This window comes from Cavia porcellus, unplaced genomic scaffold (genome assembly GCF_034190915.1).
Source record: "Cavia porcellus strain 051 isolate PalLab524CR breed Dunkin Hartley unplaced genomic scaffold, mCavPor4.1 scaffold_14, whole genome shotgun sequence".
In the NCBI taxonomy this organism is placed as follows: domain Eukaryota; kingdom Metazoa; phylum Chordata; class Mammalia; order Rodentia; family Caviidae; genus Cavia; species Cavia porcellus.
The window spans coordinates 43,798,513-43,815,023 of NW_026947497.1; the positions used below are offsets into that span (position 1 = coordinate 43,798,513).

Consider the following 16,511-nt stretch of genomic DNA (forward strand, 5'->3'; position numbering starts at 1 on the left):
ACCACATAGAGTAGAAAGTGTCTTGCTGACTGCAGCATGTGACTCTGATATTAGTTAACAAAGCCCAACTTGGGATGGAGGCTTTCCATAGTTTTACTTTAGATTTTTATACTATTTTAAAATTTAGTTAACGTATATTGCTTTGAAAATTAAGTTTTTAAAAGCCCTTGTGTAACTGAGCACACATACACACTCCCCCCACTATGAATCCAAACATCTAGCGTTCAAAAATCTTAGGTCAAAAGCTTTCTTGCATTTAGGTAACAGTGACAAGAACTACAATTCATAGTGATGTGTCTAAGATATTTTCACTGAAAGAAGTATTCTTTTGTTGCCTGTCAAATACCATGAGAAAAATAAATGAACTCAAAATGGTCAAAAATATGAAAAAAATCCTTATAGATTAGTGGGTAAAATCAGAAAACAGAACAAAAATTGAGACTAAGAGTATGAATGAAATAACAATTAAGAAATTAAAAATACCTTTTTACACACTCCAATTATTCTCTTTAAAATTCTAAATTCTCTCTTTAAAATTCTAAATAAACAGTACATACACATAAATATTGATATAGATTGCCATAAATACTCTCACCAATATCAGACATTTTCAGCAAAAATGCTACTGTTTTAAATTCAATGTGTCTAATTACTTGAGAAGATACAATACTTTTCATACATGGTGTGTGAATTGTATGCCCTGTACTTTATCTGTGTCTACACTGTACAGCAGGAGGAGGCAGCCCTCAGCCATGGCGTAACCCACGGGAGAGCACTCAGAGAGAAGTGGGTTGGGGGAGAGGATGAAGAATTTAGAGGCAGCCTCCTCTGTTCTCCTGCCACCATGCCTGAGCAGCTCTGCTCTGCCTTCTGCCTGCTGCGGTGCTCTGCCCGCCACAGGCCTGGGCAGCAGAGTCTAACAACCACAATTGCACCTCTGAAGCTGCGAGCCAAATAAATTTTCTCTCCTTGTGCATTTTCTCAGTAATTTTATCACAGCAATAGAAAGCACAGGATAATTCCCAGGTAAATTTGACTAAATAAGCATATAGTGTAAAGACCTAAGGAGAAGTACAATTATATTGTAAAAATAATAAAGAAATTAAGGGAAATATTTATAGTTAGCCTTTTAGAAAGAAAAAATTATGAAACAAACATTGTGGCTAACCTAATTATTTTCTGGATTTGGATTTAAGAGGTTTTCTTTAGGAGTAAAAATATTTGTCTTTGCTTGCATTTGACCCTAAATTCAAATAATCTCATTTATCTTTTAAAAACTTTTTCCTTGGCTTTCAGGTTTCTTTTGAAATGGTGTTAAATAGACAGTGTTGGAAGAATAGGAATGGCTTAGCCAAGCCAAGTTTAAGAGAATTAATGAACAGAAAATGGCTTTTATTTATTTGCCCTTGTCTATGAAACAATGTAGGTAAAGCTAGGAAAACAGAGTAGATTAAAATATAACAACAGAGAGAAGGAGAAAGAGACCAAAGAGATAGATTAAAAAAAAAAGAGGAAAGAGGTCAGTGAGGATAAACAGCTAAAGATAAGAAAATACCCTTCAGAGGGGGTCACAAGATAGCTGAAAAAAAGATTAGCATATTTTCCTGAAAAAAAATCTTTCTGGTATGTGATATATGTAAACGCAGTCATGTATACTGATAACCCAGCTGTTTTCTAAAAATTAAAAACAACATAAAAGTTTAGTGTGCTGCAGACTGTTTCTCTGATTACTCTTCCTCCTCTTATGGTTATTATTTCCACCGTTTAGTGCTCTTTTTATAGAGAGATTATTTTTATGGTCACTTACTATGCCACATGCATTAACCATTCACTCTAGAACGGCAGCTCCCTGAGAGCAACAAAGCTTCTGGAGAGCAGAGGGTGACTATGTGACTGGCCAGGTAGAGACCTCGCCTCTGTGTGGCCACGTGAATACAGAGGGTCTGAAACCCAACTAAGTTTGTAGCAGAAAACAGAAATAACTACAAGTGAACAGAGAGTGGCCTGCTCTTTAGAAAGTATGTGACTCGATCCTGGGGGGCCTGTGTGATTTTGGGGGAGGGATCTTTTTGAGACTGGGTCTTATTATGCAGTTCAGGCTGTCCTGGGCTCACTTTGTACCCCTGGCTGGTCTTGAACTCACAGTAATCCTCTTGCCTCAGCCTCTCAAGTGCCGGGAGTACAGTCATGCACCACCCTGCCCGGCAGCACTGTGTGATTCTGAAGAAGTAGTATCAAGCAGATGGACAAATGCACTGATGCTAGTGATGGGAAAGCACCTCACTGGAACAAGACTGAAGAGAAATGGGTGGGCTTGGAGATGGGGTGGGCTGTGACCTAGCAAGTGGCACCAGCAATAGCTTTGCCAATGGCAGGAGGTCTGAGGTGGGGCAGACTCGGAGGCTGGAGCACCCTGGGTGACAGGCAGGTGACACTACAGTAGGAGCTGCTCCCTGGCCCCCACGTGGCCCACTGCTACCCAGGGTTTTGAAGGAACAATTTATGAGGACAGAGGCATCTGCGACTGTGCTCTCTAAAACACTTCCCTGCCACAAGTCACGCGTGCTGGACAGTACAGCACCGGAACTGAAGCTGGGCTCTACTGTTTTTTCTGTGTGTGCACCAGAATGTGAGCTCCGTGACTGAGGAGGGACCTGCCTGTCATACTCATCTCTGTATTTTTTTTTTTTTTACCACCTTGAACAAATTGCGTACTGTTGAATAAATGAACAAGAAACTAAACTCTCCCAGGTCATGTGCCCTTTCCGGCCCTCCTTATCTACTCAATTCATGTCCCGGCATTTCAGCAGCAGCCCTTCACCAGATTTAATGGTCACCCTTTCACCCTCAGCCCTTTTGTTACACATTCCAGCATATGCCAATAGCAAAATGCACCCGTATCAGTCTCTGCACCCCCATGCCTTTTAGGAGTCTTTTCTGCATCTATTCTGCTGTTGAGAACACAGAGAAAACAACACAGAAGGGAAATAATAATTATGAAGCAGCATCTTGAAGCATCCATCACTGTCTCAGTTCCATAAATAAACAGAACCTCATCCTGAGTACAAACTCGTATAAAGATAATCTTGCTGCTTCCTACCTTGTTCGGAGACACTGACTCACACAAGCCTTCCGCACGCTAACCTACTCTCCAATTACAGAAGAGGCACCATAGCTCCCTCCTGCCCAGGGCTTATCTCTCCCTGGGCTCTGGATTTTGTTCCATCCCACTTCCTCATACAGGTTGAGCATCTATAACATGCTTTCCTTCCTGTCTGACATATCTCCCTTTTTCTGGGTCTTTCCAATGAAACATAGTCAAACACCTAGCTACCCACAGAAAAATGCCCCCCCTTATAGGACTGCTAATGGCACAAGGATTTCTTTTTGTGATGGTGCAATGTTCTTAGATTGTGGTGATGGTTGTGCAACTTTGCGAATATACTACAACCGTTGTATTTGTACACTTTCAGTTAGTGAATTATATATCAATAAAGTTGGTTAAAAAAAACACCTCTCCTTTAGGGTTGAGGAGAGACTCACTGGCAGAGTGCTTATATGGCCACATGTAATTTACATGGCATTAAAAAATAATTTACATGGTACTGAAGGCACTCCATCTCACTTACCTCATCACCTTCAATTCACTGCACATCAACCCTTTTATGACTGTGCAAGAAACTTATGCAGCAAGCCCGTGTGGGAACCCTCTGCACACCACTCCACTCACTGATGCTCATCCTGTGCCAGCCACCTGTTCCCAGACACATGCCTGCACTGCGTGGGTCTGGGTTTGGTACCTGTCCTGTACACTTGGGCATGCATGAATATACCTATCTCAATACTGAATTTATCAGATCATATTTTAACTGTTTACTTATCCTGTTTTCCTATTAGATAATGAACTCTAGCTTATAAAGTGGGACTTCCTTTCCCACCCCTTTAAACTTACCACATAATTTGAGTTTAACAAAAGTTTTAAAATAAATTCATGCTTTTTGTTTTCTGCTTTCTTTTGTCTCATTTAATAATGAACTCGATGTGCCCTTTAGGAAACACTACCTAATAACTCCTTACAATCAGTGTTTTATTATTGTTCCTATGATGTCATTACTAGCTCATGTTTCTTTTATAGTTGTATTTTTCTAACTCAGGGGTTGACCTGGGAACAACATGAGGGAGGTGCTAACCCTTGCAGAACACCTAGGACTGAAAAGGCTCCATGCCTGCCATTCACATGTGTTTTATCTCACCTAATCATTCATCGAGTGGGCATTATCACACTAAGTCTGTATTTCAGGAAACAGAGGCTAAAGATTGAAGTCATAACTAGTATTCAATAGAGGAGTCAAAGCTACATTTATTTATTTGTTTACTGCATCATATCATATTCTGCTACAAAATTTAGCTCTGGCCAATGGTATGGAAAGGCAATAATGAAAGATTGTATTTATTTTAGGAACATATTTATATTAATAATGCTAAGTAACACACATAGTCTTGGTTTCTTTGTCTTGAGATTTTTATGTTTTGTCTTTTTGAGTCAGGGTTTCACTATGAAGTTCAGGCTGGCCTTGAATTCACTTTCTGGCTAGAGACTGCCAGTAATTCTCTTGCCTCAGCCTCCTGAGTACTGGGATGACAGAGGTGTGCCACCATACTCAGCCTCAGCGATACAGTCTTATCTCAAGAATATCATACACCTACCATACCCAGAACATCATGGGGCATGTTTATTTATTGAATGTAGAATCTAATATGCCATGTATATATATTATATGCTCTACTATAAAAGTCTAATATACAATATATTATATAAATATAAATGGATATGATGAGTGGAAAACTATACGGTTAAGACTTAATTTTCTGATAATTATAGGAAAGAGAAGAAAGTCAAAGAAATTTAAAGCAAAAGTTTAAGATAGTCTTTAGCAAATGATGATCATGAAAAATATAGAAAACTTATTTGGTATGGCAGCCCCTTGAAAAATCAAGCATTAAAGTACCATACAATCCAGCAGTTCTGCTACTTTGAGCATACACAAAAGTTTGAAAAGTAAAGCCTTGAATACTCGTATACCATGTTTATGTTACTCACAACAGCCAAAAGGTGAGAACAACCCACAATATCCACTGATGGTTGAATGAAGTAAAATGCAGTACATACATACAATGAATATTATCCAGCCCTTAAAAGGAAGAAAATTCTGATATATGCTACAACATGGATGAATTTTAAAGATATGCTAAATAAAGTAAATTTTAGGACAAAAGGCAACTAATGAATGATTCCACTTATATGAGATACCTTAAGTAAAGAAATTCATAGAGATCAAAGACTCAAAGGAAGAAGAAATACAGTTTGTCATGGTTTATGTCTGTGTCCCCCAGGCCTCATGCATTTGCATTGTGTATTTGTGATTGGTTCATTGTTTAGTGCTTGGATTGATGGTGTCAGTGCTCCACCCACATAGAGGTGGAGCCAGGATGTGATGTAATGGCAGGAAGAAGGTGTGTTTTACTCTTTGCTGGTTCCTGTTTGCTGTTTGCAACCACCATGAACTGCAGCCCCAGCCATGCCCGCCTGCCTTGGAGCCAACTTAGTGTGGACTGAAACCTCCCAAAACTGTAAGAAACAAACCTTTCCTTTCCTACTTTGGGCTTCAGATATTTTGTCTCAGCAACGAGTAAAAAGTAACTAAGACACAGTTATTGTTCAATGTACAGAGTTTTTTGTTTTTTGTGTTTTTTTTTGAGAAGATAAAAAATTTCCAGAGACTGTGGTGATGACTACAAAACAATGTGATCCACCCCCAAGGCTTTGTTTATACTAAGAACATGTTTTACCAATAAGCTACACCAACAACCAGATGTGAGTGTTCTTAATGCTACTGAACTATACACTCAAAAGTGGTAACAATACTAAATCTTACTTTAGGTATATTTATATGATCACAATAAAAATCTTATTTCATACTATAGTACATTTAGCCAAAAGAAAAACATAGTCTAGTTTATACCATATTTCTATTACATATCCAAATGTTTAAATATCCCAACAAGTTAATATTTATTGTCCCCTTCTCTGAGCTTATGTCCTGAAGTTACGTGGCTGCCAAAGATTACAGCACAGTCCTTTAGATCTCTGTTGTTCAGTATGTGTCCACTTCAATTTAAATTAATTAAAACTGAATAAAATCAAATATTCAGTCCCTTAGTGGAACCAGCTACAGTTCAGGTGCACAAAGGGCCCATGTGGCTCTGCTCATCATACTGTACAACGTGGATATAAATACTTCCATCACTATGTATTATACTACAATCTTCTAGACTATACTGTAAATTTCTTTAGAAACCATTGCCTGGGGATGTGGGATGAACACAGAATAAAAACAAAGCCACTTTACGGAGTGACTTAAAGAGAAGCCTGCAAAGCTCTCTTGTGAATCGGTGCCACGTGCAGGCTTCTAGGGGGACAGCCATTCACGGACTGCAGAGGAAGAGGAAAGAAGTCACCGAGAAGCAAACCCACCCTGTAAATCAGTGCCATGCACAGGCCACTGTGGAGAGAGCCAGATGCCAGGCCCTTCCAGCACAGGCTGGGAAACAAGAAGAATCAACCCCTTTACCTCCTACCAGCTGTAAGCAACTGGCAGATCTGGAAAACATCAACTGTGATAATAGCTACTGAGGTAAAATACAATGCTTGTAGTGTTTTGTGTTTCACTGACTTTACTGGTCTAAAGCCAGTAGTCTGATCATCTATTTAGAGATATCAATACGTAATACAGCATCTATGGAGGATCTTCTTCCTAAGGTGGTAGCCATTGTTAATGCCCTATCATCTTGTTTTGAAGTCCTGTACCATTTCCATTGTTTTGTTTGGTTTTATTCTATTTTGTTTTCTTTGACTGTATTATATCTGATGGCATGGGCAGCTATTTGAAAGATAACAAGATATATTATAGTAACCATTTTGGATTTACTCTTATCTTATTTTGAAGTCCCTTACTGTGTCCATTTTTTTTTCTTTTATTGGTTCTACTCTCTTCTATTTTGATTTTTACTGTGTTTGAAGGTATCTGCAGCTATTTTGAAGATAACAGGCATTATGGTAATCATTCTTGATTTCCAATTGTTTTGAAATCCTGTGTCAATTACACTGGTTTGTTTTGATTGGCTTTGTTCTGTTTTATTTTGCTTGGTTTCATTCTCTTTAAAAAAAATTAAAAGTAAAAAAAAAAAAAAAAAGGAAGTTTCTAGTGATTACCTTGGTAGACACACACAGGTGAACATGAAGTAAACAGCAGTGCTAGTTACATCATGATGGACACATCAAGAGATAAGTCTCTTAAAATAACAGCATGTCACACGGAAAGATGAATGGTAAGTACATTTTCACAGTAATGCTATGGAATATTAGGGAATTTAGGCTGATATGTCAAGTAAAATAGATTATAAAATCAATTTCTAGGTAAATTCAGTTATAAATTAGTTATATAGGGCTGTAGGATGGATAATTACTACAAAAACCAAAAATGGGTAGTTAATTTATTGAAGAATCTTTAGCACTTAATAAAGTAGCAAATGTTCAAATATTGTTGTTTTACTACGGCTAAAACAAAAATGAAAGAAAAAAAATTATGCTGTTCAGTTCTAATAAGATTATGCCATCTCTAGAGCAACCTGCATGTACTAACCACAATTTCATATACAAAATCCTCTATATCTTATGTTTCATACAGTTAACTGTTACTCTAGTAAATGAAAATGTTCTAGAGGGAACATTTTCAAATAATGAAAAACATGGAAGCATCTTATGGGGTCTGATTCAGCTCTGCCTCCACAGTTTTTAAAATATGAAAAAGAGTAACTCAAAATTCATATAAGATATGTTACATGCTATCTGATACACAGTGATTTTGTTTGCTGACTTTTATCTAGCACATAGGTCAGATGATAATATGCCAGTTTATTTAAATATGCACTTTTATATTTTCATATAATCAGGTCAAATTTGACCTTACATTGTATTTTCATATAATCAGGTCAAATTTATAACCTTACATGTTACAAATAATGTATTCTTTAAAATATACAACTTTCACTATGAATCAAATACCCTAGGTTTTGTACATAATTCTGTTCTAAAACATGTACTGATGTTTCAAGTTGTATTTGTTTAATTCTGTAACATCATATGAGTTATGTTGGACTTAGCAGAATTATTAGATTAGAAATACTTGAAAAAAAATGCATCACCTTGTACAGAACTTTTAGTGAATACTATATTTACCAAAATCATGTTTTGAATGTCTTACCTTAGAAATTAAATGACAAGGCCCAGCCTGTGGGAACTTTCGCCCTGACCTGGGGACTCAGGCCGGTTTCCCACCGGACCCGGGGACCAGGCCATTTCAGAGACTGCAGCAGCTGCGGCTGGGAGCTCCACCCAGCCTGTGGGAACTTTCTCCCTGACTTGGGGGACCAGACCAGCTCCCCACTGGACCAGAGACCAGGCCGGAGAGATGAGAGTAACAGTGGTGGCTGGGAGCTCCGCCCAGCCTGAGGAGACACTCTTCCTGGCCTGAGGAGCAGGCCATAGTTCCCTGCTGGGTCCAGTGAGTGGGGCCATCGCAGGGTACCCCATCCAGGCTGGTGGATCTCTCTCCCACACCTGGAACAATACTTGAAGCTTCCAAATACAGGAAAATGACAAAACGAAAGTCCAAAATGCAATCTCAAACATCCAGCCCATCCCAAGAAAGCCCAGGAGCCATGTGCATAGAAGAAAACACATGCCACATGACTGAAATACCTGAAATAATGGTAACTGAAATAAAGAAGCAAGTATGGGAAGACTTAAAGGAATTCAAACCAGAAATAATCTCTCAGATGAAAGAAGAATTGATAAAAGAAATGAAACAGATGCTAAACATAGCTAAAGAAGAGGCAGTTAAAAAATTAGAGGAACTAAACAAAAAGATAGAATTCCTGGATGAACAATGTAAGAAACAAACAGAATACATAAAACAGATGCAAAGAGATATACAGGAAATCAAAAACTCCATTGAAAGTTGTAAATACCGCCTCAATGAATGTGAAGATAGAATCTCAGACCTCGAAGACAAGATTGCAACAAGTGAACAGGAAAGAAAAGATCTTTTAAAAATAACAAGAAATCAGGAAACAACAATTCAACACCTACAGGATGATACAAAGAGAAACAACATAAGGTTGATAGGGATAAATGAAAAAGAAGGGGACAACATAAAGGATGTCAAGAGGATATTTAGAGAAGTAATAGCTGAAAATTTCCCAAACATGAGATTGGAAACTGGTATCAAGATCAATGAAGCACATAGATATCCAAATAGTCACAACCAAAATAAATCTACACCCAGACATATAATAATGACCATCTCAGAAATTGAACAAAAGAATAGAATATTCAAGGCTGTCAGAAAGAAAAGACAGATCACCTATAAAGGAAAACCTATCAGAATTACAGCAGACTTCTCAGCACAAACAATAAAGTCAAGAAGAGCATGGAGTGATATATTTCAGATCCTAAAGGAAAATGATTTTCAACCTAGGCTGATGTACCCTGCAAAACTGTCCTTCAAATTTGATGGAGAAATAAGATATTTCCATGACAAAGATCAGCTGAAAAACTTCATGATCACCAAGCCAACCCTGCAAAGAATACTGAAAGACAGCCTAGATACATTTAGGAAAAAACCACTAAACAAAGCAGACAGTTGAACAGAGCAGACAGATAACATGCAACAGCAGAAAGATAATATGTCAACAATGAAACAATTTATAACAGTTCTTACTATTAACGTAAATGGTCTCAATACACCAATTAAAAGAAACAGACTGGCAGAATGGATAAAGAAACAAAATCCAACCATATGCTGTCTACAAGAAACCCACCTAACTCAAAAGGATACTCACAGACTCAAAGTCAAAGGATGGAAAACAACATTCCATGCAACAGGAACCAAAAAAAAAGCGGGGGTAGCTATTCTGTTGCAGACAAAGTCAACTTCAAGCCAATAATGATTAGAAAGGATAAAGAAGGTCACTACATACTGATTAGGGGAAAACTCCAAGAGGAAGAGATAACTATCTTAAATATATATGCACCAAACTCCAGAGCACCCAGTTATATAAAACAAGTACTAACAGAAATGAAAAACCAAATCAGCAGTAACACAATTCTGACAGGAGATCTTAACACAACATTGACACCAATGGACAGATCAACCAAACAGAAAATCAACAAAGAAATAAAAGAACTGAATTGCACCTCTGAACAAATGGACTTAATAGACATATACAGAGTATTCCACCCAACAACAACAGAAAGACATTCTTCTCAGCAGTACATGGGTCATTCTCTAAAACAGACCTTATATTAACTCACAGAACATATTTAAATAAATGCAAAAGAATTGAAATTATCCCTTACATGCTATCGGACCATAGCGCCATGAAATTAGTAATTAATGATAAAAGATACTGCAAAAATCCCACAAACACATGGAAACTGAATAACATACTCCTGAGTAATCAGTGGGTCACAGAGGATATTAAAAAAGAAATTAAGCAATACCTACAAACAAATAAAAATACAGATACAACTTACCGGAATCTATGGGATGCAATGAAAGCCGTCCTCAGAGGAAAATTTATTGCACTGAGTTCCCACATCAGGAAAACAGAACGAATACAAATAAACAACATGATGCTACATATTAAACAGCTAGAAAAAGAAGAGCAAGTCAAGCCCAAAGCCAAAAGAAGAGAGGAAATTATAAAAATCAGAGCAGAAATCAACGCAATAGAGACTAAGAAAACAATCCAAAGAATCAATGAATCAAAAAGTTGGTTCTCTGAAAGAATACATAAAATTGATAAGCCCCTAGCCAACCTTATTTAAAAAAAAGGGAAGAAAAAGCTCAAATCCATGCAATAAGAAATGAAAAAGGTAAAGTCACTACAGACTCAATAGAAATACAGAAGATCATCAACACCTATTTCGAAAACCTCTACTCTCAAGGGTTTGATAACACAGAACAAATAGACAGATTCTTAGAAACATACGAAGTACCAAAGCTAGATCAAGAGGATGTAAAACTGCTGAATAACCCAATCTCCATCAATTAAATTGAACATGTAATTAATTCCTTACCTACAAAGAAAAGCCCTGGCCCAGACGGATTCATTGCAGAATTCTACAAGAAATACAAACAAAGACCCAATACCGACACTCCTCAAACTCTTCAATGAAATTGAAAGGGAAGCAATCCTTCCCAAGTCATTCCTGGAAGCAAATATTACTCTAGTACCAAAACCCGGGAAAGACTCAACTGAAAAAGAGAACTACAGACCAATCTCCCTAATGAACACAGATGCAAAAATCCTCAATAAAATATTGGCAAATAGGATGCAGCAAATCATCAAAAAGATTATACACCACAACCAAGTGGGATTCATCCCAGGCATGCAGGGATGGTTCAACATACGTAAATCAATAAATGTAATCCACCATATCAATAAAGCCAAAAGTAAGAATCACATGATCATTTCCATAGATGCAGAAAAAGCCTTCGATAAGGTCCAACATTCATTCATGATAAGAACTTTACAGAAAATTGGAATAGATGGTCTTTACCTCAATATAATAAAGGCTGTCTATGACAAACCAACAGCCAGTATCATACTAACTGGCCAAAAATGGAAAGCCTTTACTTTAAAATCAGGCACAAAACAAGAATGTCCTTTATCACCTCTCCTATTTAATATAGTGCTGGAAGTACTAGCCAGAGCAATTAGACGAGAGAAAAATAAAAGGGGTAAAGATAGGAAAAGAAGAAGTTAAATTGTCATTATTTGCAGATGACATGATACTCTACATAGAAGACCCCCTAAACTCCATTGAAAGACTCTTAGATATAATAAATAAATTCAGTAATGTAGCTGGGTACAAAATCAATACTCAGAAATCAATAGCATTCTTATACACTAACAACAAAATCACAGAGAGAGAAATAAGAGAAGCCACACTCTTCACACTAGCAAGCATAAAAATGAAATATTTAGGAATTACTCTTATGAAAGAAGTGAAAGACCTATACAGGGAAAATTATAATACACTAAAAAAAGAAATTGAAGATGATCTCAGAAAATGGAAAGACATCCCATGTTTATGGATAGGAAGAATAAACATTGTGAAAATGGCCATTCTCCCAAAACTGTTATACAGATTCAATGCAATCCCACTAAAAATACCATCAACATACCTTATAGATCTAGAGAAATCATTCCTAAGGTACATCTGGAACCAGAAGAGACCTAGAATATCAAAGGCAATTCTAAGCAGCAAGGGCAAGGCAGGAGGCATCACAATCCCTGGCTTGAAGTTATACTACAAAGCGACAGTAGTGAAATCAGCATGGTACTGGAATCAAAACAGAGCAGAGGATCAATGGAATGGATTGGGAGATACAACCACAACTACAAACACACTCAACCACCTTATCTTCGATAAAGGAGCCAAGCAGGTTCACTGGAAAAACGACAGTCTTTTTAATAAATGGTGTTGGAAAAACTGGCTCTCCATTTGCCGAGAACTAAAACGACCCAAGCCTATCACCGTGTACTAAATTAAAATCTAAATGGATCAAAGATCTGAATATTAAAACAGAAACACTGGATCTATTGGAAGACAAATTAGGTAGAAACCTTGAGGACATAGGGGTAGGTAGAGAATTCATGAACAGGACTCAAACTGCACGGGAAATACTTCCCAGAATCAATAACTGGGACTACCTCTTGTTAAAAGGTTTCTGTAAGTCAAAAAAAAATCTCCAGCACAGTGAAAAGAAAACCCACAAATTGGGAAAAGATCTTAGTGAACTCCCCCTCAGACAAAGGACTTTTGTCTAAAACATATAAAGAATTAAAAAATTCAGACCCCCAAAATTCAAAGACCCAATCCAAAAATGGGCATCTGAGATGAATACACACTTCTCAGAGGAAGAAATACAAATGGCAAATAAATACATGAAAAATGTTCATCATCATTGGTTATTGGGGAAATGCAAATTAAAACCACACTGAGATTCCATCTCACTCCTGAAAGAAAGGCCAGGATCAAGAAAAACAACAACAACAAGTGCTGGAGAGGCTGTGGGGAAAAAGGAACTCTCCTACACTGTTGGTGGGAGTGTAGACTGCTACAACCTTTGTGGAGGTCAGTCTGGAGATTTCTCAAAAAGCTGGGATTGGAAGTCCCATTTGTTCCAGCTATTCCACTTCTAGGCATCTTCCCAGAAGAACTGAAAGCATCATACCACAGTAATGTATGCGCACCTATGTTTATAGAAGCACAATTTGTAATTGCCAGATCTTGGAAACAACCCAAATGTCCATCAACTGAGGAATCGATAAAAAAGTTGTGGTATTTCTATACAATGGAGTACTACTCAGCTATAAAGAAGGATCACATTGAGGTATTTATCAATAAATGGGTGCAGCTTGAAACCATACTCATAAGTGAACTAAATCAAACTCGCATCTGTAAACACTGAATAGTTTCCCTAGTGTAGGAAATGATTCAAATATATAAAAGTACGTGATAACCATGATTCCCCATTATATGGCCTTGAAGCCTTATAAAATTTTCACTCATTAATTGGAATGGCTTTATTTTGGGCTGTTTGATATTATGGCCTGTGATGCAATGAACAGCTACTTTGATGAAAATAAGACATAATAATAGCTAGTGCTGATTTAATACCATCTTGTCTTAAAGCCGCACCAAACTATGGCTCTTCTGTCACCATTGATTTTATCATGTTGTAATTTGCTGGATTTTATCGTATGTGGTAGTATAAACAAAAATTGTTATAGGCAAAGAGATAATATAGAAACCATTGATCATTTTTTCTGTTAGCTGGTTCTAAATACTCTACAATGCTTTCATCCACTTGACTGGTATTACACAGTCTTGATATGTTTGATGCTATAGCATATGAAGTTATATTCAAATATTTCAAAGAAAAAGACACTATGGTAACTACTATTAAGTCGGGTTATTTGGTGGTGAAGCACTAGGTTGCTGAAAGTGTCATGCTTTAACCTGTATTGTTACGTTGTTATGCCCCCTTTTATCTCATCCTCTCCCTTAAAGAGAAAGGATAGCAGGGAAAAGAAAAAAATGCAAGTTAGTTATATCATTAGTGTCACTTAGTTCACTGAATAGGAAAGGCTGTGCTAATATTGATTGAAGAAATTTTTATGCCCATATTTTGTACTTGAGTGACTAAAGATAATGATGTGTAATTTATCAACAATTGTTACTTTTTTAATATTTTGTTGTGAAAATTTGTTTTACCTTTTCTCCTTAATATTAACAAATAAAGTAAAAAAAATAAAATAAAATTATTCCCATTTCCAAAAAAAAAAAAAAGGAAATTAAATGACAAAAATAAAACAAGTGTAATTAATCTTTAACAAGTTTGATGATGCAGGAAAGTTTTAGACTTTGGTCTCACTATTAACTTCTATTTAGTTACATATATATACTTATACATAACAAATGTTTTACTACATTAGATATTTACACTCAAATCATATTTTTAAATAAATAAATAATTATTTTTCTAATATTTTAAAATATGTGAGTGGACCCAAGAACTATAAAAATTCTAAATGTGACTTGGTGAACCCAAAGGGGTTCAAAATGATGAAGCTGTCATTTTCTGTTGAGTCGAACATGTTTTTGGAGGGCAGCTCTGGGTTCAAGCCCCTGTTCAGCCACTAACCTGTTATCTAGCTTAGGTCACTGACCCTTGTGCTCTGTTTCTTCAGCAATGTACCAAAAGGAAGATCATACAGTTCCTGGCTCAGTCCTACAACTCACCTCTCTCAGCACAGGATCGGTTATTGAGTTCAGGCTCACCGCGCCCTCATAAGTCAGATAATAGAACACGTTGAGGGCTCGAACAGCCTCTGGCCCCTGCTGTTTATAGCCGAAAATGAGATCGATCCACTGGTGAAGCTGGCAGGAAACAAATTCACTCTCCAGGGCCTAAAAAAGTAGAGATCATATTATATGTTTAATTGTTAAAATACGGGACAAACAGTAATATTCAGCACTAAGCTTCCTGTAACATAGTAAAAAAAGTAATGCTAAGCCTGTAGCCAGTGTGCAAACACTCACAGTCTTAGCCACCCCGGGACCGAGTTTGAGGCGCAAGAATTCCAGGCCAGCAGGGCGACACAGGAATACTCTGTTTCAGCTGAAAACTACACCTGGGATGCTGTAGTCGCTCACAGGCAGAACATGCACTCAGTATACAGAAGGTCCTGGGTTCAATGCCCAGCACCATAAACAAGCAAACAAAATTTGATGTCTTGTTTTCTGTCAGAAATCTGTTTTCTGTATATAACAAGAGACTTCTTGGCATTTACCATGAACTGTAATAACTGCTAAAGTTTTAGCATAGTGAAGACCAGAACTGGACCCATCTTGGTGACATTTGTGACTCATGCCTTGAAAAGTGCTCAATTTATGCTTCAAAGAAGGAACATAAAGACACCTTTAGGAAGCAAATGTAAAAAATCTTAAAAATTTACTATCCACTTGAAATATTTATAACTTTTTTAGAATTAAAACATTTTGTGGCCTACTATTACTATCCAAATTAGATTTTTTTTTTTTTTTAAATCGGTACTAGGGATTGAACTCATGACTGCGCGCTTGCAAGGCAGGCACTTATGCCGCTGAACCAAATCCCCAGCCCAAGATTTTGGTTTTTTTTAAAGACATAATTCAATGAATTTAGTAAATTTAGAGAGATATATAAACATTGCTGTAATCCAGATTTAGAGCATTTTCTTCACTCTGTAATAAGATCCAGTATATTTGTTTCTAGAAACTCCCTGTTACACCTCTGATCCCTGCACAAGGAATCTTTCTTCTACTTGCTTTGCCTTTACATTTATTTCAAGTAAGTCAAATTATATTTTGAAGGTAGTAAAAATACAACAGAATGAGATAGAACAAAGCCAATCGAGACAATGCAGTGAAATTGGTACATAAATTCACAGCAGAATACCAGGATAATAGTAATAGGTATCATAGTATATCTCATTATCTTCAGTTGTCCATTTTATCAGGTATAGCAAAGTCGAATCAAAAACAGAACACTGTAAAACCATTCAAAAGAGAATACTGAATAGTGTAATTGGATTAATCATAATGAAACAAAACAGTGAAAAAAAGATTTGCCTTCAAAAAGAAGATGGAAGGAGATCCCCCATATTTGCTGTACTGCAAAACCATCATCCTCTCAAGTCATGTCTAAACAAATTAGATTTTTGTAGGGGACATTTATAATTACTGGTTTACTAGTCTACATGTTAATATAAGACCAAGCCAAATACTGTATACTATTAACATCACAGTGCTCAAAAAATAATGAATGGTCGTA

At 36.9% G+C, this 16,511-nt stretch overlaps 1 protein-coding gene across 6 annotated transcripts in view; it reads right to left on the bottom strand.

Moving 5' to 3' along the window:
* Positions 1-16,511, bottom strand: part of Lrba (LPS responsive beige-like anchor protein) — a 662,281-nt gene that overhangs the window by 60,453 nt on the left and 585,317 nt on the right. For all 6 annotated transcript variants that reach the window (XR_010039211.1, XR_010039212.1, XM_003476894.5 and 3 more), the window contains exon 48: positions 14,939-15,106. Coding sequence is in view for 4 of the 6 variants with exons in the window: in XM_003476894.5 (XP_003476942.2) it covers positions 14,939-15,106 (168 nt within the window). In the remaining 2 variants the exon portion in view is untranslated. The remainder of the gene's footprint in view (positions 1-14,938; positions 15,107-16,511) is intronic.